General features: G+C 43.3%; 1 protein-coding gene across 4 annotated transcripts in view; it reads left to right on the forward strand.

Annotated features, from left to right (window-relative positions):
* Positions 1-22,910, forward strand: part of SCUBE1 (signal peptide, CUB domain and EGF like domain containing 1) — a 226,197-nt gene that overhangs the window by 75,326 nt on the left and 127,961 nt on the right. For all 4 annotated transcript variants that reach the window (XM_068170772.1, XM_068170778.1, XM_068170786.1 and 1 more), the window contains one exon: positions 1,402-1,536. In XM_068170772.1, the coding sequence (XP_068026873.1) occupies positions 1,402-1,536 (135 nt within the window). The remainder of the gene's footprint in view (positions 1-1,401; positions 1,537-22,910) is intronic.

Genomic DNA, 22,910 nt, shown 5'->3' on the forward strand with positions numbered 1-22,910 from the left:
TACGATTTCTGCCACAAGAAGCACTGTCAGGACACCAACAAAGAGCAGTGGCAGGCTTAGTTGAGCCAGCTGCCAGAACTAGCCAGCATTCCTGCATTTCTTACTGCCTGTGTTTCAGGGCTCTCTGGCCTTGCCTGCAAGAGCACTGGCAAAAGCAGCTTGGTAATCCCTTACTCTGTTGTGGCCAGTCCCATAGGAATAAATTTCTGCAGGAGCTGTGACAGGTCTGCTGAGGCTTTCAGCACTGTGGATCATTTAGCTTTGTGGTGCTTTTCGCCTCCCCTCCAAAACTAAATGAAAGCAAAACACACACCAGCTCATTTGCTGACATGTTGGCACATACTGTGAAATAACTAACTGGGGGGCAGAGTCTCAATTAAAAAAAGGAAAACATGGATTTTTTCAGGTGACAAGTTGCTTTTATCCAAGGGGGGAGGGGGCAGAGAAAAAGAAGAAGAAGAAAAATAAAGATATTAGACACTTCTTATGAGCAAAAGAGGAGACCTACAAGGGTGAATGTGGGTCAAATACCTTTTAGTGGCAGCAGTTTTCCATTCAGGAAACACGTCTCTGTTAAACACAACAGCATAAAAACTTTTATGCCAAAGAGAGTTGGTGGGGGTAGGCAGGGACCCTCAGAACAGCCAGTAGCTAGTGCTGCTTTTGTGGGTCTCTATATTTACCTATTAAAATGACAATACAAGCGTGGAACATTTAGAGTTAAAAACCCCTTCTTTTTATTAAACAACATTAAACAAACTGACAAAGTAGGGGGTTATGACTCTAGTAATTGAAACATGCTGTTCTGTTCAAGACCACAAGTCTATAAAGACTCTTTTCACCCACTAATGCCTTTTGTGTTTCCCTGCTACCCCTGCTAGAAATTACTGTAGACTTGAAGTATGTCTTTCCAAGTGGAGTGGGAATGACAGAGTGCAACACCACACTTGGCAAATGGGGTCACAGCCCTTTGGGGATGTTAACATTCATTGTGCATTGGAAATCAATTTACAGCTCAGAATGTATGAAGCTTAGCTGGACTCCCCTACTCCCTAACGTTTGGGGGGTTGGATTTTTTGGGGGGTTTGCTGGTTTTTTGTTTGGGGTGTGTGTATATTTCTTGCTGGTTTGTTTTGTGGGGGTTTGCTGTTGTTGTGGGTTTTGATGTGGTTTTGGGTGGGTGTTATTTGTTTGTTTGTTTGGTGGGGGGGGGTTTTGTTGACTTCAAACCTGGGATGCAGGAAAAAAAATTAGATGGATTAATATGAATTAACTCTGCTGTGGTTCAGGTAGTTTTCATTAGGTTAACCTGTGATGCCTTTTCATGGATTCCTTGCTCTGCTAGATATATATTCTGAATCTCTACATTGTCTTGCATTTCTTTTCCCTTCTCTCTTCTAGATGTTGATGAGTGTCAGGACAACAATGGAGGATGCCAGCAGATTTGTGTAAATACTATGGGCAGTTATGAATGTCAGTGCAAGGAGGGCTTTTTTCTGAGTGATAACCAACATACCTGCATCCATCGCTCCATTGGTAAGTTCCTGCTGTGTAAGTGGTGCTCCTCAGAGTAACTGGATTCATTAACTGTGTTAATACCAATCAGAATTGCAGAAACTATTGCTGAGGATTTTTTTTTTATATGCCCAGAGCTCCCAAAATGATTTCACTGGTTTGTTGGAATTGATTGGTTCCTCTGTTTGACATAGAAATTATACCTGATTCAAACAGCAGGGGCTTGGGGCAGGCAGAGGCAGATTTTCTAAAGGCAACTTTATGCATTTCAGTTTCCAAGACTCACAAATTTCACAGAACCACAGAATTCACCAGGTTGGAAATTACCTTCAAGGTCATCAAGTCACCTGCTCCATATTCCCTCTTTTTCCCCTCAAACCCCAGAGCACCTGGGCTCTGTTGGAGTCTCCTCCCACCCCAGGTGTGGCCACTTGGCCCTCCCCACCCACTCCCCTTTTTATTCCCCCCCAGGAAAGGCAGAAGCCCTAAGCTGAGCCCATCTGGGCTTGAGGGATCCTCCTCTCATCTCTGGTGAGTCCTCATGGTGCACACTGGGTGATGGTGGTGGTGACAACAAAGGCCGGGGGGCCTGCTGGCCCCCCGGTTGTTAGGGCCAGGACTGATGACTGCTCTGATACCATCCACGGGTGCTGGCTGGGGCTCCTTGCTGGGGCTGAGCTCCTCTGGGTGGTACCTTGGCTGGTGAGGGTCTTCCCCCCAGCTCTGGGAGCTCACATCTGTTTATCATAGAATAGTTCACCTGTCTTCCACCTTAAGAAGCACGGTATCTTAAGTCAAAGTTAACGATTTGTTCCTTCTGGAAGTCACACAGAGCATGGTTTTTTTGGCCAGTCATGTAACTTACTGCTTCATTGCAGGCTGCTAATGGCTGATACTATATTGACACAGCATTTTAGTTTGGTTCAGGACCCTGTGGAGGGTGGATTAGAAAATTTCTCTGCCTATGCACTAGCAGTAGAAATAAGGAATCCTTACAGAAGTGTGATCTCTGTCAGATGCTGATTTTGACTAGAATAAGCAGCTCTCACTCTTCTGGACATGTTAGACATGGAAGGCAAGTTTGAGTGGAAAGGGAAGAAAGAAAACAACATACCTATAAATCTTTGCAATTAAGTGGACTCTTTGTGTGCTCATTCAGACTTCTGGTGACCCTGGCAGCAGTGGGAATATATGTGAGGAAACTCATTTGCCAGTAGGCAGTACGGACAGACAAAGCAGCAACAGTCCTGTGATCACCAGTGTAAGCATGCTGTAAAACGTAACCAAGCCACACAAATGGTTCTGAACTATTTTAGGTCACACAAATTCACCAGAAAATCCTACTTGACCATAGAGTTTTAACTCAGCCTGTTGACAAGCAAGACGTGGTGTGGCATCTCAGAAATGCCAATGTGCTGCTGACACTGTATCTGCTGGCACAGAATTGTGAAGGCAGTCAGGAGCGATGAGTTTCAGACACGCGACTCTCCGCTTTCTGTGACTCTCTAGCATCGTTTCCAAGCTTTAAGCAGTTGAGGTGTTCTGAGTATGACAAGAACACACAATTAATCTCCAGCAACTTGTGTATTTTAGAGGTGGTTATCTAGCTGGGTTTTAGGCATTCTTTATGACATAAATAGTTGAAATTTCTGCCCAGTGTAAAGTAACCCTGACACAAAGGTATCCCAGCAGAGCAGGAATAGTAGCCAGCAGCTTAATGAAAAGCACTTGCAGGGTAGTGTGATGCACTCATTATTTCAGCTTGCACATTGTAAAAACTGCCAGCTGCAACAAAAGATAATTTAGTTCTCTGGGATGCAAACCAAAAAAGTAAATGAAAAATAAGATTCTAAAGGCAAAAACTTTTTCTAAGGAATAGATTTATTGATGAAAAGGCTAAGTTTTTATGGCAAAGAGGATTCCTAGTTTGCCAGAAGGAGTGGGGGAGTGAATTGGAAGGCTGGCTGCTGTCTGCATGTAATAAATATGCACAGGATTAATAGTTGTGTTTTGACTTGTTTAACAAAGAAAACATCATATAGGACATGCAGATTTAATTAAAGCAACATCTTCAAATTATTTTAGATCTGAAAAAGTTAAGCAATCCATCAGATAGATTGAGTGTGACTGCAAAGCATTTTATGAACAAGTGGTTCACAGCTTTTCCGAAACAAAGTGCCACGATCCCTCACAGCCACCCTCACAGGGGTGGGTATGCTGGAGGAAGGAAATGAGGTTGAATTATCTTTTTCAGTTGTTAGAGGTGACTGAACTGCAAATAATAAACATGCATGGTGAGAAGGTAAATGACTTTACTAATACCTGTGTTTACTCACTTTCATCTGCCTCACTTGGAAGCACTGGTACAGAACACACAAAAAATGCTTCTCTGTACTTATCCAGAATTGTGCTTAGAGTTAGCTTGTGTCTATGCCTCTGTTGGTAAACAAGGGTGAAGTGGACAAAGGCACACCACACAGCCAGCACTGCAATCCAAACACAAAGGCCAAACACTTGCCAAAGCCCTTTAGCAAGATTGTTGACTTGGAGCATAGTAAGATCCATTAATTGCAGCGGGATTGCTTTTCTGCCTCAGAAAAATGCATGTGCAGTTACAGAGTCTGTGTCCTTGACACTACCTAAAGTCTCTTCAAGGACTCAGCTAGTCTAAAACAGTCGATCACAAGGTTCTTCGTGCATTTCTCTGTCACCTCTTCTCTCCTGTTCTCAAATGCTTTGGGAAAACGTGAGAAGCATCACAAGATGCTTAGGATGTTTTTGGAGCTGGGATGAGTTTCGAATGGAGGGATCGGTACCGAGTCAAAGCAAAGCCTGGTCTGCATGGCCTGTTGTTGGTGCTGATCACCTGCTTTAAGTTCAGCAGCAGGTTCAGGTGATGTGGTAGTTTCAAAGTTGGATACTTTTTCAGGGGCTGTGCAAAGGAGGCAGTATGTCCCTTTTTGCACTTACCAGCCAAGTCTCTTTATATGAGGCACCCTTATTAAAATTGCTCTGTGAATTTTTTCCCCCTTCCAGAGATGAGCTGTGCCAGTCCTAGTATGTGGAGGGTGTATTGTCCCACTATGCTCCTACCCATAAGCCGTGGTCAAAAGCCACACCAGAGTTCATGGTATGTGCTTTTAATACCATCCTTGTGTCCCAAGTGACATTTGTTTGCCATCTAGAAGTATTCCTATTAATTCATGTGGACAAAAAGTATTAATGATGATCCACGAGAAGTAGGAGTTTTATACTTCTGGGAAGCCAAGCTGATCAAGGCTATCCCTGGCTTCCTGAGATTTGCTATGTTTCACTGTCTTGGATATAGGACAGTGGTTAGTCTCCATATCTTCTGAGAAGATACTATGCCCAGTACAACTTATCTCATTTATTGTCACTTAAAAATTGATTTCCCCTCCTTGAGTCAGATTCCAGTAGCAGTTTACTCGCAATAATGATGACAACAATAGGGAGAGAGAATAGGAAGGATGGATTGTAAGATATGGAGAAATTAAGTTATTTGTCTGGGTATATATTAATTATAATCATAGGTATGAACACTGTGAATTTTAACAGGGGCATGTTCCTGTTTATTTCCTCATGACTTGAAAAGAAAGCAGAATAAAACAGCTGTTACTGTGTCATCTCCAGATCCAGAGGGAGCATGTGTTTAATAAATGTGGAGATTAGTATTTTCCACTACAGCTGTGACTGAGTCAGGTGAGTGGGTTACAGCACATTTTCCCTTGATTTGATGATAAGCCAAAAGCCCCCATTCAGCAAAGCCTCTGGACACATCCTTAAAGTCCTAGTGATAGCAAAAATGGTTAAAAAGCTAAATTTAGCTTAAAAAGCATCGAACTAGACAGAGTTTAGCTATCTGGCTCTATCTCCACTGAAATTCAGAGTAATAAAAAAGAAGGGTATGGTATATCCCATTTGTATTGCAACTATGAAAGGTATTATGGTCAGGAGACCTGTCTACAAACTGCCTCACCAACCACAATTCTCAGCTGAAGTGTTTAGAGGAAGCCATTGCTGTAACACCTCCAGAAGGTGAAACTCTTAATGCACAATGGTTGGTTGCTTACAAGCCAGATATTTCGGAGGTCTGTGGCTAGAAAGATTTCTGTCACTTCCAATTGATGCTCTGAATGTCTTCCTAAGGCAGTTATAGTGATGTTCTGGTATCTGCCAATCTTTCCTTGCCAATGATTTATATGGCTAGTCCCAAGTAAACTGAAAACCTGACACAATTTGCAGGAGTAAGTACAAGCGGAAGCAAGACCTAGAGAAGTATCAGGCTATGGAAGGTTGGAAATCATAATGGTCTGGTCAAACAGTGGAAAAGCTCTTTGCTTTACAAAGTTGTCACTATCATTTGCAAGCCTGTTAAAAAAGCATTTGGCAAGAAAATGCTTTTTCACTTCCCCTTGTTGCTTTAGCCTTATGTTCTTAGAGAGGCTTTGATGAAAAGTCAAGCTACAACTTAGCAAATCACCATGCTACAAAATGAGTCTGGAAACCAGATTGTCTTTCTGCACTGAAAGTGTAACTGTTCAGTCCCAGAGGAAAGGGAAACATGCTCATCATCCTTCTCCTGCTTTGAGGACAGCCTTCCTATACATACTGACCGCTGCACTTTTACTGGGTTTGCTATGTTTGTGTATCTTGTATTGACACTGGTAGCAGTTTGGCTGTTTCCGTAAATCTGGCTTTGTCTCATTGCAGACACCCACTCAATAATAAACTAAGCCATACAGCCAATTTCTAAGTGAGCCAGAATCTGAAATAATTTAACAGTATGGTAGTGGTATTGCATGGCCCCATGGCCAGTGCCTTTTGTCATGGAAAGGAGGAAACCTAAGTGAGGGAAAGAAGTAATGAACTTGGAGATGTAAAGAAGTGTGTCTTGGAAAGAGCAGCTGCTTGAAACATCCTGCAGCAGCATGCCAGCCAGCTTGCCAGGAGGAGCAGAGAATTTGTAATTCAGATAACAAATTTCTTCCCACCGGTGTGACAGTGCAGTGGAGTCTGCAGCTCAGCTACTGGCTGACTCGTAGTGCTGACAAGATGGGAGAAGCTATGTGCACAAATGAGAACACACTGGAGAGTACTGCATTGAAAAAACAGATAGGCAAATTTGTGATTTCAAACTCAAGCATACAATAGCACTGGAATGAACCGATGTTCTGTTCATGTCTGCTCTCAATAGAGCAGGATTATAGTACATGAAAACTGACAGGATTTTTCAAGCCTTCTAGCATCCAGTTGACTGAAACATCTGGTGATAAAGATCTGGGAAGGATATTAAGCCACAGTGTACAGGGAAAAAGATTGCATTCACATTCACACAGCAAATGGACTTTGTTTCAAGTATACTGTACCTTGTATCTGTCATAATGTGTCTCATGCTGTCAGGAAGACAACGAGGAATTCAGGGCCTACTCTGAATACTATGTCAAGATGTTCAGTATCTCTCATACTTATTATAGTCACTATGAGTCTCTCCCTGTGTGTCTTGTATTTTTCACTATGCAGAGAAATCAGCCCCAGACCATGTTGAGGCAGTGCTCCTACTGTTCCTTTTTTCCCCTGCTATTCATACTCATTTTTAGGGCCACCACTACAAGGACACTGAGGTCACGGACTGGGTCCAGAAAGGGGCAACAAAGCTGAGGAAGAGTCTGGAGAACAGGTCTTGTGAGGAGTGACTGAGGGAACTGGGATTGTTTATCCTGGAGAAAAGGAGGCTGAGGGAATAAATACCTCATTGCTCTCTGCAGCTCCCTGAAAGGACGTTGTAACAAGGTTGGTGTTGGTTACAAGTAATAGGATGAGAAGAAATGGCCTCAAACTGCACCAGGGGAGGTTTAGTTAGATGTTAGAAGTTTCTTCCAATGTCTAGTGTCTTCTTGGCTGAAAGGGCTCTCAAAGACTGGAACAGGCTCCCCAGTGACATGGTCGAATCCCCATCCCTGGGGGTGTTTAAAAGATGAAGAGATGTGGTGCTGAGGGACATGGTTTAGCACCAGACTCAGTAGAATTAGAGAATGTTTGTACTTGATGATCTTAGAGGCCTTTACCAAAGGAAATGATTCTATGAGAAGTCTCAGAGATGCATTCCAGCAGGAATTCTCTATAAAGGCCAATAGTGCACCATGTGGTTTTGGCTATAAGCCAGTAGGAGTTCAAGGTATGAATGCCAAATACCTGTTCATATATACTGTTACCTTCCTGTATATGGCATGCACACTATGCATTTAGTGAATGCTATTCATTATTCAATTCCATGTAATTACATAGGAGCTTGCTCTGAGCTATTCTGAAAGAATTTCAAATGTAATGAAAGTAAAAAGGAAGATCCTTGTGTTTAAGAGCCTCAGAATGCATGCATGTTTTCTGAAGCTTCATACCTCAGAAGTATCTGGGACATAAAATTGTTGAGGTGCTTTTTTTACCCATTCTTGATGGTACTCTGATTATTTTGTACCTGAGCACCAGTCAAGAATGGGGCCAGGCTGAATGAGACCTTGTGCAAACTGGGAAAATTTACAGCCTGAGTAAACGTGGCAAACATAGGGCAGAGGACAGCGCAAAACACATAGTGACTGTGAATGCTTTTATGGCAGAAACACTGTAGTAGCGCCATGAGATGTTTTTAGAGGGCACACAAAGGAAAAAGGGAGTGAGATAATAGTATGTCAGATAATCAGCAAGAAAGAAAAGGAGGGAGACAGCTAGCCAAGTAGGAATGAGGCAAGTGGAGAACAGATTGGAGATGGGAAACAGCACAAGGCAAAATCTGTACTTCTGTGTCTCCTTAATTCCCTTGCTCACTGGTGCCATTTCCTTACAGCGTTCTGTCCTTCATAGTTTTCGTTTGACTTAGATGACTGCTCTCCTGTCACAGGAGAGTCCAAGTGCAGCAGTGTCTTTGGAAGCAATGATTTTCCTCAGTGGAATGGGTCATGTGCTGAGATTGCAAGGCCAAACCGCAATCATGCGGAAGTGATCAGGATGATACTCTCGTAAGGGTTCAACTCCTCTGCCTCTCGGGAGCTGGGGAATGCAGAAATAGAGGCATTAAGTATAACTGGAAGACAGGCATCATGTGCTTTTGGAGGTACTCTCTGAACCATGCTCACTGGTGATAAGGGCATTGAGCTAGTGCAGTGAATCAGTTTACCTGGGTTTTGTGCATGATTCATAGTATGATTGAGTGCTTTCAGAAGCTCTGCCTGCCTTACCAAAGGTGAGAAGCTGCAAATCTTTCTTGTCTTGCTCCAACACAAAGCATTTGGAGTAAAAGCAACAATGCCTTTGTCCCTCTTTGATCGCATCCTTTAGAAGTTCTTCTCCATGTTTACAGCTGACTAAATCAGTGCACATACAACGTGAACCAGTAGTATCTGGTATGGTGTGCTGCAAACATTGTCTAATAATGGTGATTTGCCAGAGCTGGCAGGTTTTCTCCCTACAGTTAGCATGGGCTGACAATCATTTAATAGCTGCTAACTTCAATACAGATCAAACTGCAAAGTACTGTAAAGGCCAAAACTAAGAGCCTCCTTACTCAAACACTAACTCTTGACAGAAATTCACATGATCAGTGCTGGCATTTCAGCATTTAGTGTAAGGAGAATTGGTTGTTTAAACTGACATTTGTTTGGAATTTTGAATTGTTCTTATGCCAGGGGTTTCTCATTCTCCCAGCTTCAGGATTGAACTCCTAGTTATTTGCTTTTCTAATGACTAACTGGCTAGGAGATGTTGCAGGAATCTACCAAAACTACCTCTGGAAGGTCTCTGAAATAGGAGCTATGATGCCTTGGATGCTGTAAACTACAGATGCCAGAGACAGAAAAGCTAAGTAATTTGCCTAGGGTTGCACAGGAAGGCTGCACAAATCCCAGGAGCTTTCCAGCAAAGCTGTGAAGGACTCGTCTGACAGAGCATGCAGTTTAATTGATACTGTGATGATTTCACCAAATCTGTTTTGTAAACCCAAGGATCTGTTTTTCTGTATGCTCCTCCTAGGAACAGAATGCAGATACCCCCAGCCCCATTCTTTTATGCCGTAATTTAATTCCCTTCTTTCATCCCTGGTGCACTTTAACATCAGTGATTGATGAATTACATGTACATGGTTAGAGATCAAAGTGTAACAAGAGGAGCTGGGTGGACAACAGTGCATTTTGCAAATCCTGTCTTCTCTCACCTTTCCTCCCTACACTTTTTGCTCTGTTTGTTCTCTGCTGGCTCACTGTGGTAAATTAATCAATTTCTGATGGTGTCAGGCAGCTCAATCTCTTTCTGAAATTCAGGGTGCCTGATGACTCTCTGCACAGTGCCCTTTCACTGGGAATGCAGCCAAATTGACACCAGGAAGACGTACGTTCTGAGAAGTGAGGTGGAATACAGCTACCTGAATTACCTGTTGTAATGTCACTTTGGAAAGAAGCTTATTCTTCCACTAAGCCAACTGTTCTTCTCTGAAGTGCCTGCTTTTCCTGGGAGAATATTTATATACAAAATATGGGGGGGAACAAACAAACTTGGAAACATTTTGACCTGGAGATATTGTTCCTGGCTCTATAGTGTGCCATGGTAGCGGTGGTTTGGCAGCCCTGTCCTCCTCCATTAGGTGGCTGTTGTATTGCACCAGAGCACAAACATCCAAGAAGTGCAAGATTCAGCTCCAAGATGAAGCTTGATTTGCTGGGAGAAGGAACTTATTCCTGGTAATGTTCCTGAATCACCTGCTTCCTTTCACAAGTGTAATCTTTCAGTGCTGGGGAGGTTTGCAGGACAAGGACAGACAAAACAGAGTCCTGGCAGTTTGGCTGAAGGGCTGTGCTTGAGGTGGGACTGGACAGCTGCACGTCTGCATGCTCTCCTCCAGGGCTCTAGTTTCTGTTTCTCACTTCTCCAAACAAAATGCTTTCAGAATTTCCTCTAAGCTTTCCAGGAAAAGATGTAATTTGGCCTAAGTGCCTCCTTAATGGACATTTAATTACTCTGCTCTAGTTGAAGTCTGAAAGACTTAGCATTAAAGGAAAAAAAAAAGCCACTACCAACACCCTGTAATAAGCTGCTGTAAACCAGGATTTGTGGAGCAATACTTTCCTAGACTAGTCTGTGTCTCTCTTGAATCCCAAATACTATGTTTACCTGAAGATTTCTTTGAAGAGCTTTCCATATAGATCCCAACAGGACTCATCATTATCTTCAGCTGGCATTACTTGAAAATACCTTGGACCCTTCAGTCTTCTGAGAAAGCACAGAAGGAGATAGTGAGGTGTCGTTCCTGTGCTGTCTCCTGGAGAAGCTGACACCTTATGAGCCAAATGAACTCTGAATTAATCTAGAGAATAACCTGTCAGGAAGCTCACTGAAATGCTCCATGAAATAACCCCATGGCAGAATTCAATGCCAGAAAACCAATAAAATCTGAGAACAACAGTGGCCATGCTCAGCAGTTAGTCTTTAACAATGGAGCCTTGGTGGGAGCAGGAAACCCCCTTTGTGTTTTTTCTGTTGTTCTCACTTGTTTAATGCCAGAGAGACATTAGTTTGATAGAGGAATTTTCCTGTTATCCAGACTATGGATTGTGGATTTAACCCTGGATCTGAGGCTTTCCTTACCTGGTGTAAATGATGCCATTTGAGCTTGAAGGTTTTTCCAACCTGGTTAATCCTATTCTAAATTAATTCACTAATAGCTATCAAGTGCCCAAACCCAGAATGTAAATATGTCTCCAAGCACTCAAAGTTTATTTGTGGCACTGGGCTAAATATATTAAGGGGCTGTTTCCTTCATTTATTTCCTATGTAAAAGGCCTCATTTTCACTTAGTGTTTGTTATGATTCACTTTATGAAGAGACCTCAGTCCTCAGCTGTACTAAACTGAGCTGTCTCAAATGCAACATCATAGCCAGAAGTATGGCTGTGTTGAATGACTTTCTAGTTTTCCTGTTATATATTCATTCTCTCCTTGGACTTCCACAGTCTATTTACAGGCAGAAACAGGATTTCCTTGGCTTCCAATATGATCTGATATCAGCAAAGCACTGCCATCTTTATCTGCTTACCTTGACCATCAACAAACACTGCCCAAATTAAAATCCATATTCAGTGTTTACCTAATGCTTTTCATCAAGGTATAGAAATCAGAGCTGCTTATCAAGATGAATTCTACTCTTACAGCATTATTGCCTGCACTGCATTTACTGTCTCAACCTCTTGTTAACCTCTTGCAAACAGCTCATAGCTTCCGAAGGATTTTCCTCACCTTTCTTTTCTTAGATCATTAAAGCACTATGCTGCTAGCAGATGTCATGCTTATTTCCATGTACAACTCTGCCAGTGCATCTTCATCTTCGTTCATCCTATCCTTTCATCTCCTTATGCTTTTAAAAATTGCATACCAGCTGTATACATGACCATGAAATATGTAGAAGATAAAGACTGCTCCAGTCACAGCTGTGGTACTCCTTCTGAAGTGGAGAGGAGATGCAAGTCTGATCAAACAGGTTCAGAAGTCACAAACTTAGAGCAGTTCCAGTAAGGTCTGAACCATCATCATGAGACTGCAACAAGGACTGAATTAGGTGGTGATACAAGTTATTATTTATTTGGGCTGCATCCTCGAAGAGGTAAAGAAAGCCTTGAATAAGTGTACTGCCATTGTAAACTTTTCACTTTGTGTGGAAGACCTTAGGCAACCATTTCACTTGTATAGATACACAAGTGTCTCTAAAACTTGGAAAAGAGTAAAAAGTGCCAGAAAGAAACCAATATTTTACAAGTAGATCAAAGACAGTTCAGTACTGAAGAATATATTCACAGGGCAATCACTTGCAGAATATCTCCAGGGATGGGGCCCCAGCCACCTTCCTGGACAGCCTGTTCCGATGTTCCACTGCTCTCGTGGTAAAGAACTTGTTGCTAACATCTTCTCTAGTTTGAAGCCATTGCCCTTCTCCATCCTTCCTGTAGGCCCCCTTCAGGTACTGGAAAGTTGCTATTAGGTGTCCCTGGAGCCTTTTCTTCTCCAGACTGAACAGCCCCAGATCCCTCAGCCTTCGTAGCAGAGGTGTTCCAACCTCCTGATCATTTGGTGGCCCTCCTCTGGACCCACTCCATCCGGTCTGTGTCCTTCCTGTATTGAGGTCTGGAGACCTGAATGCAGTACTCCAGGTGGGGTCTCACTGGAGCAGAGGGAAGTGGCAGAATCACCTCACTCAATCTGCTGGCCATGCATCTTCTGATGCAGCCCAGGATGCAATTGGCCTTCTAGGTTGCAAGCTCACATTGTCTGCTCATGTCCAACTTCTCATCCATCAGCACCCCCAAGTCCTTTTCCACAGGGCTGCTTTCTATCACCTCACCTTCTGGTCTGTATTGATAGAGGATTGTTCCAGCCCAGGCGCAGAACCCTGCACTTGCTCTTGTTGAACCTCATGAGGTTCACCTGGGCCCTCCTGGTGTCTCCCCATGCTAGTGATTGCTGTAGTAAGAAGTCAGTGTGCACTGCAGTGAAGCAATAACAGGTACCAAGATAGGCTCAGCTAGAGAGACTTCTAGTTTTAAGATTACAAATCTATTCTGCAATGACAAATAAGCTTCAATACACACTAAAAAGGTCGATGATGTGAGAGCAACAGAGTGATTTGTGTACATATTGGATGTTTTTCACCCCAAATGTGCCAACAGAGCATGTAGTCTGAGAGAAGCAGGCTCTTCCACTTTCACACCATTATTGTCCTATAAACATTTCATTCATTTATGAAGTACAACTGGCAGATTAAGCTTCCAGTCATTGTGTTGGTGATAGAACTTGGTCTTAAATGGCTAATAACATAGGACTGCTATTTCAGGTGCCTCCACATGAAATCTGATGCTGAGTGCCCTAGAAAAATATTAACTGTTTGTGACAGGACTGAATGTGCTGCTGGCTGGGAAATGTGTTTGTCTGTGTGCCTGCTGTGTGTCTCTGTTTGGTGCTGGTTGTAGCCTTTTAACAGAGAAACAAGAAAGTTATTTCAGTGCATGTAAAAGGAGCATTATAACTGTGCCTTAAAATGGTCTTTTAGGTCTTGCTCAGATAATAAGGATTCTGTTGGCTGAGATCACCAGAGAATGTTTTTTGAATGCTTTAATGGTGCTCTCTTCAGCAAGTATTGATAGCAGGTAACTCTTATCAAGTGACAATGCATTCATCATCTCCATTCCACACCCATCTCTCCCTAGCACATCTCGTTTTCCCCCTGACCTGGACCCTGCAATGTTGCTTTCCAGATAGTGAATAGCTCATCTCTCTTCCTTGTGCCTCCACCAAATGTTACTGTCACCCACGCTCGAACCCTGACATTTGGTTTGTGTAAGCTGGAATTGCAGCATCTCGAGCTGACATTTTATTCAGATTTCTTCTCCAAGGCAAAGTCGTGGGAAATGGAGCAACATATTTGATTTTCACAGAATGGCAAACTGTCTTGCTATGAAAGCAAAGTCAGTGAAAATGTGGAAAGCTTTCTTCACAGCTAAATTGCTCTTGTGTAGTGCAGACTTGCTGGACTCTCTCAGTGCTTAGACAACAATGTGCAAGGGCACAGATGCCTGTGTGTTTCAAATGTGTATATACAGACACACATGCATTTTGTAAATCCATTTTCCTGAGCTGTCCTTGGAGTATGGCTGCTGTGACCCCACTCCTTGCTTGCCATACCCAAGGGAGAGAGCATTGGTTTTGCTCTCCGGGTTTTGTAAGTTTCTCTGAAAGCGAGGGAGCGGCTTGTGCCTACACTGCATTTCGCTTTAATGTATGGGCAAGCTTTCAGGCCTTTGTTGTTGGGACTATTCATGTGCTTAAGTGTTTTGCTGGATTGGAGCCACAGAGCAGTTAATGAATTAATGCACATATGAGGGTATAGCATTCTATTTCTTCTTTCCAGAAGGTTTTCATTTCCAGTACTTGTGCAGGATATAGGGTGGCCAGCAGCCTATTTATGAAACTGTGTGTACAAATGTTTTCTCAGTAGTTAGTATTTCTGCATGACCTTCCAACAGATGAATTGTCTTTCCTTTTGCTTCCTGTCCAAACTCTGGTCCCTAAAGAAAAAGTGTGTGTGGTGGCTACTGTTGCTAAACTTTCTGTTCTCCTGTGGCAGTGTACCAATGCCTTTTCCTTGTAGTGTGTCCCACATAGTGTCAGAAAAAGAACAGCTGACAAACCATTATGGTAGTAACAGGTAGTCCCTGCAGGCTGGCAGAAGCTTCTCAGAAAGAATTTGCCTCACTCTGTCCTATTAGCTTGGAGTTTTGAAGCACAGTTGTGCATCTCTTCAGCAAATGTCTTCTTTGGAATGAGATTTTACCAGGTGCATCTGAACAGGCAAATCATGCAGTCATGCTTGTGCACAACTCCCTAGGCGGCAGATGAGTTCCCATTTTGCTGAAGTAGCTGTAGCAGCGAATGGACCAGGCCAGCTGAGTATCTCTGCTTTCCCAATGACACTTTTGCATGGCATGTGCTGTCAATCACCAGCCCGTTTGTGTTACAGCTGCCTTGGATCTGAGTTTCCACTTTTGATTCATATTTAGCTTTCTCAAAGCAAGGTCATGCCACAGTAGAGCCAATAACAACAGAACTCCACCTTGCAGGGGTAGTGCTGCTGACTGCATCTTCTCATGCCTGCTGACACTATTTCCTGGCCTGCTAGGACTTTCTCTAGCCTGCATTGTGATGCTGTCTCCGATACTCAGTTGCATTCACTTCTCGTTTGGGTGTGGGCTAGTTGACTGGCAGTAACTTTAAGGGGTTGGTAGGTACTGTGTTTTCATAGTGCTGCTTCAGAGGTAGTTAACTACTTTTTAATAAACCATCTTCCATCCTGAAGCATCCCTGGGTGCTTTACACAGGATTCCTAGGAAATCCCATTACTTTTGGACAGAGATGCTTGAAGACATGCACAATGTGGGATGTGTGTCCTGCATGCTTCAGGTTTTACTGGAAGCAAACTGTAGTACTCCCAATAGTGATGAACACTAGAATCAAGTTAACAGCAGACAGAGCTAGGGATTGCTTGCCTGTCACTATCTCCCTGAAGAACTGGAATTCATCAGGAGGGGACAGTGGCAGGTGGAGGCAAAAGCCTCAGGGCTGATGTAGGTGGATATGCTGACAAACAACCAGAGCCAAAGGGTAAGAAGCTCTCTGCGTGAAGAGTGCAAGCTCTGTCAGAAAGGGAAATGAGGGAGGATGGTGTTGTAGAGAAAGCAAAGTTGCAAGTGGTTGCTACTCTGTAGGCAAAGAGAGTTAAAATAGAGTGGTAAATGGCAAGGAATGTTGTAACAGAAGAAAGTTGGCAATGCTGTAGGTGTTGGCCAGCATTTCATTAACTTGGGAGTTAGACTCAAGGATCCTTATTAGCCCCTTCCAACCTGACCTATGTTAGCATTCCGTGATTAAATAGCAGAAAACAAAACACACAAACCCCCCACCAAACCAACAACAAAACAAACAAAGATCAAACAAAACCAATACAAAGTGGGAGAACACCTCAAGAAGGGATCCTTTCTGCCCCCGTTGTATTTGCCATCTTCTATACTGCAGTGCAACCTGGCTTGCATTTATTGAGGCAAAGGGGAGAAGTGGTTCAAAATTGCTCTTTTAAATTTCTGTAAACAGCCTTAGTAAAAGGTAGTTAGTGACAACTGTGTCTGGTATGCAGCACAGTACTCTCTGCTTGTTTATCCACTGAAAAGTAAGTGGGAGGTGTGAAAGAAAACATAACTGAGCACAGTGAAATGTATCTGTAGCTGTTGTTACGTGATGATTCATAAAAGCACATATCCCTTCACACTGCAACTTCATTCTAAGAATCCTGGAGCCTTTTGAGCATGTATTGATACTAAGCATGTAAAGAAACACTGTGGATGCTTTGAGCTAGAAAGGAGATCTTTCCTAAGAGTGTAAGCACAGGAAAATATCTATGCAATCACTAAACTCTCTGCATTGGATGGGTCATTTGCTAAGCTAATTCTCTTTATGATGTTAGCAATGGGCCTCAGCTGACAGTATCGTTACGACTAGCACAGAGCTCAGACCAACACCATTGCCCTTTTGTTTTGAGTCTCTGATTACAAGGAAATTAATTCAGTGAGATAGCATGAGGGAAAAGGACTTACTCCTGCCTTCAGACTATGGAAAGCATAAAGTCATGCTTCCATCAACTGTTCCTGCTAGCATACAATGCCTGTGTGTAGCACCCTCCTGTGGTGCCTTGTGGCTTTTACTGCTGGTTTCATTCGCTTCTCTGCTCTCTCTGCCAAAATTCATGTATTGCTACTGACTCATAAGTCGTAGCCAAAACCAAGGACAGAGAGCTGTACTGTAAAGAGCAAATCATGTCATACTGTGCCAGCTCTCTTCATGGGCCTTATTTCTGGATACTACTGCATCTTTTCCCAATTCTGCCTTCCATCAGATGTCAAAAAACCACTTTATTGCTTTAATCTTCTGGTTTCTGAATCTATGTAGTGTAATGTTAATAAGGGGTTTGAAAAGAGAAATAATGCTCTGCAAAGGTAGGTGTGGTGTGAGTACACTTCATCACACTTCTCAAAATTCTTCAGTCTTACTTGCTAGTAGTTTCCCTTTTACTCCATTTCTGACCCTTATCTGAGGAAGATAATGTCAGTCATGCTGAAATTAAAGACTTCACATAGGAGCATTCACCTAAATGATCTCTTCAAGAGTTGAACTAACCTTTCCAGAGTGTAGATCCAGCAGCATTAGTCTTTCCTGATGCCATTCTATTCCACATACACTACTGTATACTAATCATCCTCACATAAAACCCCTCAGTGCACATATTTCTATCACCCATTGCTTGTTTGTCTTCTCTTATCTGCAAGAAGCATACACAGGATCTTATAAGTAACTTCCCCATAAACCAACTTTACCTTTTCCAGGAAGAATTAAGTCTTGATGAAGATGTGCCTTAGCTGAGGCACTCACAGTAGGGCTCTTTTTAGTTAATATAATCATTTTGGTTGCAAAAGATCAACCTAACACTGCCATGGCCATTAAAACATATCCCAAAGTGCCATGTCCACACATTTTTGAATGCCTCCAGGGATAATGATTCCACCACTTCCCTGGGCAGCCTGTTCCAATGCCTGACCACTCTTTCAGTAAAGAATTTTTTTCCCCAATATCTAACCTTTTTCTTTCCAGTGAGGGTGGGGAGATACTGGAACAGGTTGCCCAGGGAGGTCGTAGATGCCACCTCCCTGGAGGTGCTCAAGGCCAGGCTGGAGGAGGCCTTGAGCAACATGGGCTAGTGGGAGGTTGGAAATAGATCATCTTCATGGTCCCTCCCAATCCCAAACCATTCTGTGGACTGCAGAGTCCTTTATAATTAGCAGAGATAACAATGATGAATCTGTGAGGCCTTCAGTAGTCAAGCCTAGTTGAGAGGTGTCCCTGCCCAGGGGCAGAGAGGTTGGAATAGATGATCTCTGAGGTCCCTTCCAACCTAAACCTCTCCTGGTGAAGCTTGAGGCAATTTCCTTTCATCCTATCACCTGATACTAGAGACCCCCACCTCACCCCAATCTCCTTTCAAGTAGTTGTAGAGAGCAATAAGGTCTCTCCTCAGCCTTCTCTTGACTAAACAACCCCAGTTCACTCAGTTGCTCCTTGTAAGACTTGTCCTTGAGACCCTTCATGAGCTTCATTGCCTTTCTCTAGACATGCTCCAGCAACTCAGTATCCTTGGAATGAGAGGCCCAAAACTGAGCCCAGTATTCAAGGTACAGCCTTAACAGTGCTGAGTACAGAGGCACAATCACTTCCCTACTCCTGCTGGCCACACTATTCCTGATCCAGGTGAGGATGCTATTGGCCCTCTTGGTCACCTGAGCTCATTGCTGGCTCATGGTCAGCTGACTATCAATTGCCCCAATTCTTCGAAGGTGATGAGAAGTTGGGTGTAGAAGTCATTTAAGATAAGAAACAAAAGAATTGATGGCACTTCAGCATCAAGCCCGTGTGGAAAATGAAGGGTGGTCTGAGGTGCCTAATCTAGGTAAGCAGCTGCAGTTTTCTGTAGTATAGCACTAGCAGTTCCTAAGCACTGAAGGTTTTGAGCCTTGGTGTGTATACTACCTGAAAGAGCCTTACATCATGAAGTACTGAAGCCAGGTTTAGTGGTCAGTCTCCTGTTTTAGACAGAAGATACAAAGTGTGCTAATTGTGAGCTTTGTGATTTGCTTTACTTGGCAAGGAATGCAGGAGGCTGACCAATTAACATTCAACCAAAAGAAGACTTCAGAAGGTCTGAGCATGGGTCAAAATACTGTCCCCATGTCCAACTGCATCACTTGCTGTTGTAGAGCATCAGTCACACTTCTTCATGGTGATACTTTTAGATTGAAGGCTGAAATGCAACAGCTACTGAACAAACTCCTGACATTACAAGAAGCCGCTCAGCAATGCGTTTTTACCACGAAGGACTAATGTTCAGACTACACTTCATAGATCTGTGTTTAAGCCTTTGGTTCCTTCAGGTACAGAAGGACTGGGATTTTTTGAATGAACTCTTGTTATCTGTTAGAGAATGTGGTTCCTTTTGTATGGTACTAAATTGCTGTTACATGTCACTGTAGAAACATGAATGGTTAGGTGAGCGATGGGAGAAAGGCTGACAAGAAAGCACAGCAGAATCCTCATTGAAATTCATAGCTTGGTAGCTTTAGGGACTTGAAAGTGGGGGAGATAGAAAGGTTTCAATTAAAAAGGTATTTGTATGGTTCTTTGAGAAGCCAGGCATTGTCTTTGTAATACTACCCATGTAATGTCTAATGCACTCTACAAACATTAAAAATGGTGCTTTGAAACAGCAAGTAATTTAATAGGTCTTATTTCATCATAAAATAAAAATCCCTTTGACCTAAAAATGTATTCAGATCAAGACTGTGGGGAGGGGTGCAGCACAAATGCATTGACTGATCAGAAAATGTGAGCAGGAAAAGATACTTGCAAAAAAAGACAGTTGCTTAATAATTGAGCTGTTTGTGTTTAGCTATGGTTGTAGCTACCATTTGCATTCTTTAAATGCTCACAATGATCCTTTTAGTCTTACAAGTAGAATAGAATAGAATTAACCAGGTCAGAAGAGACCTTCAAGATCATTGTGTCCAACCTATCATCCAACACTACCTAATCAACTAAACCATGGCACCCCATCAAGTCTCTTCCTAAACACCTCCAGTGATGGTGACTCCACCACCTCCCTGGGCAGCACATCCCAATGGCCAATCTCTCTTTCTGTGAAGACTTCTTCCTAACATCCAGCCTTAACCTCCCCTGGTGCAGCTTGAGACTGTGTCCTCTTGTTCTGGTGCTGGTTGCTAGAGAGAAGAGACCAACCTCCACCTGGCTACAACCACCTTTCAGGTAGTTGAGAGCAATGAGGTCTCCTCTGAGCCTCCTCTTCTCCAGGCTATGCAACCCTAGCTCTCTGTCTCTCCTCATAGGGTTTGTGCAAGCATCAAGTCCTTGTAAACAACAATAATGAAAGATTCCACTAAAGAGAAGATAATCAGAATTGTACCAACAGTAACAAGTAACCCACCAGATGAACTGATAGTTCTTTTTATAAACAGAGCTGCATTTTCCTTTCAGGAAATGGCTACTGGAAAAGTTCAGCTGCCTAGGCCTTCATTCTTCACTTTTGAGATTTTCTTGATTTGCATTTCTAAAAGTTCTATGCATAACTGGGCTAAAAATATCTGCTCTCTTAAAACTTGCTCTGACTTTTGGCCAGCCATGCTTAATTATGTCTTCTCTGTACAGGTCTAAACACAGTAAGAACATAGTCTGCATGTGACGAAGCTTGTGAATCTTACACTTTGAAAAAGCACCTAACTGTCACTCAGGTGATGATATTCCAGCAGAGGAGCTGGCACTGAACAAGATGATACTGTTTTCTTTTTATACCACTTGGGTTCTTGAAAGCCTGTGGTAATTGCAATACAAGTGGGGGAAATCTCTAATACAGTGCATTTGTTTTGTGGGTGATACTGTGGCTGAAGAACACATTTTAGCAGCATTATTGAAGTGCATGTGGGGAAAGTGTATTAACATTTGTAGGTTTATTTACATCAGCATCTGTTGTGTTAACTGCTTTGCCAGAGAGAGAGACTGAGAAGTTGAGAGTCTTCCTTGCCATTCAGATAAACAAGAGATGTGTTTCCCTGCTTTACAGGCAGGCAATCATGTTCTTCAGCTGAGCTCCCTAGGGAAATAATGATGCCTCCTGATTTCTGGCCCACTAGAGTTCTAGCCTTCACTACCTAATGTAAGGCAAGATTTCACAGACTAGATGACCTTTGGGGGTCCCTTCCAAGCCAGACCATTCTACAATACTATGATTAGTTGAAAAATCTTATTTATGTAATATGGAATGATAAGCAAATGCACAGAGAAACTGCAAAACTTAGAGAAACAATACTTTGCAATTTAATGTTAGGGGGGAAAGGGACAATACCTCAGAAGTTGCAGATTAAGAGTTATTGTTAATGCTTTGTTTTTGCCAATAAAACTGGAAAAAGTATTTTGTAAACTTAAAAGGAACAACACCCAAGTGTTTCTGATGCACAAACCCACACCCTGCTTAGGAGTATGAGGGAAGGAGGTTCTCAAAAGCTTCAGCATTCAGGCTCAAGTCAGTTCTAGGAATGATGTGAAGAATAACGATGAACTCTAACCACAAAGTTGTTCAGGAGAGGAGGCTGTGTGTGGAGAGCAGAAACCATCCCCAGAAGGTATTACATGCCTGAAGTTAATAGTTAATAAGAAACCAGGTTGGAAGAGACCTTCAAGATTATCGTGTCCAACCTATCATCCAACACCACCTAATCAACTAACCCATCACCTCCAGTGATGGTGACTCCACCACCTCCCTGGGCAGCCCATTCCAATGGGCAATTGCTCTCTCTGTGTAGAACTTCCTCCTAACCTCCAGCCTAAACCTCCCCTGGTACAACCTGAGACTGTGTCCTCTTGTTCAGGTGCTGGCTGCCTGGGAGAAGAGACCAACCTCTGCCTGTCTACAACCTCCCTTCAGGTAGTTGTAGAGAGCAATAAGGTCACCCCTGAGTCTCCTCCAGGCTAAGCAACCCCAGCTCCCTCAGCCTCTCCTCACAGGGCTGTGTTCCAAGCCCCTCCCCAGCTTTGTTGCCCTTCTCCAGACACCTTCCAGCAAGTCAACCTCCTTCCTAAACTGAGGGGCCCAGAACTGGACACAGTACTCGAGGTGTGGCCTAACCAGTGCAGTGTACAGGGGCAGAATGACCTCCCTGCTCCTGCTGGCCACACTGTTCCTGATGCAGGCCAGGATGCCATTGGCCCTCTTGGCCACCTGGGCACACTGCAGGCTCATGTTCAGCCTACCATCAACCAGCACCCCCAGGTCCCTCTCTGCCTGGCTGCTCTCCAGCCACTCTGACTCCAGCCTGTATCACTACCTGGGGTTGCTGTGGCCAATGTGCAGAACCTGGCACTTGGATGTGTTCAATCTTCTGCTCTTGGACTCTGCCCATCTGTCCAGCCTGTCAAGGTCCCTCTGCAGAGCCTCTCTACTCTCCAGCAGATCAACTCCTGCCCCCAGCTTGGTGTCATCTGCAAATTCACTGATGATGGACTCAATGCCCTCATCCAGGTCATCAATAAAGATGTTAAAGAGCACAGGGCCCAGCGCTGCTCCCTGGGGCACACCACTGGTGCCTGGCTGCCAGCTGGCTGTGGCACCATGCACCACCACTCTCTGGGCTTGGCCCTCCAGCCAGTTTCTAACCCATCGCAGTGTACTCCCGTCCAAGCCATGGGCTGACAGCTTGGCCAGGAGTTTGCTATGGGGGACGGTGTCAAAGGCCTTGCTGATATAATCCCTTTGCCTTTGAATTTGATGTGAATTCAGTCCTGTAATGTAATGTCAAGGGCCATGAAGATAAGCCTAATTCCATTTGAAAGAGAAGCCAGTTACATCCTATTATAGGTCTAAGGCAACAGAGCAGAATTTATTCCTCCAGTATAATGGATATAAGCAGAAGGCATAGGTGTGTAAAATGTGTGACATGCATGTAACTTTTGTTTCAGTGGCAATGAAACTCTCGCTAAGTAAACTGAAAATAAATGATGCCTTTAAATTCTGAAATAAAAGTCCATTGCACCTGGAATTTTATTTAGTGTGGTAAAAGCTTGTTTAAAGGTATTTAAAACAATGGAGCCTGGGAAAAAAGGTTTCTCTTTTCCAATATAGTTCTATGCAGGGTGACTGTATTCTGTCTTGTGAGTCTAGTTCAGCATTAATGATCTACAGAA

Source organism: Melanerpes formicivorus, unplaced genomic scaffold (genome assembly GCF_026170545.1).
Source record: "Melanerpes formicivorus ecotype bairdi unplaced genomic scaffold, bMelFor1.0.p_v2 SCAF_3, whole genome shotgun sequence".
NCBI classification, from domain to species: domain Eukaryota; kingdom Metazoa; phylum Chordata; class Aves; order Piciformes; family Picidae; genus Melanerpes; species Melanerpes formicivorus.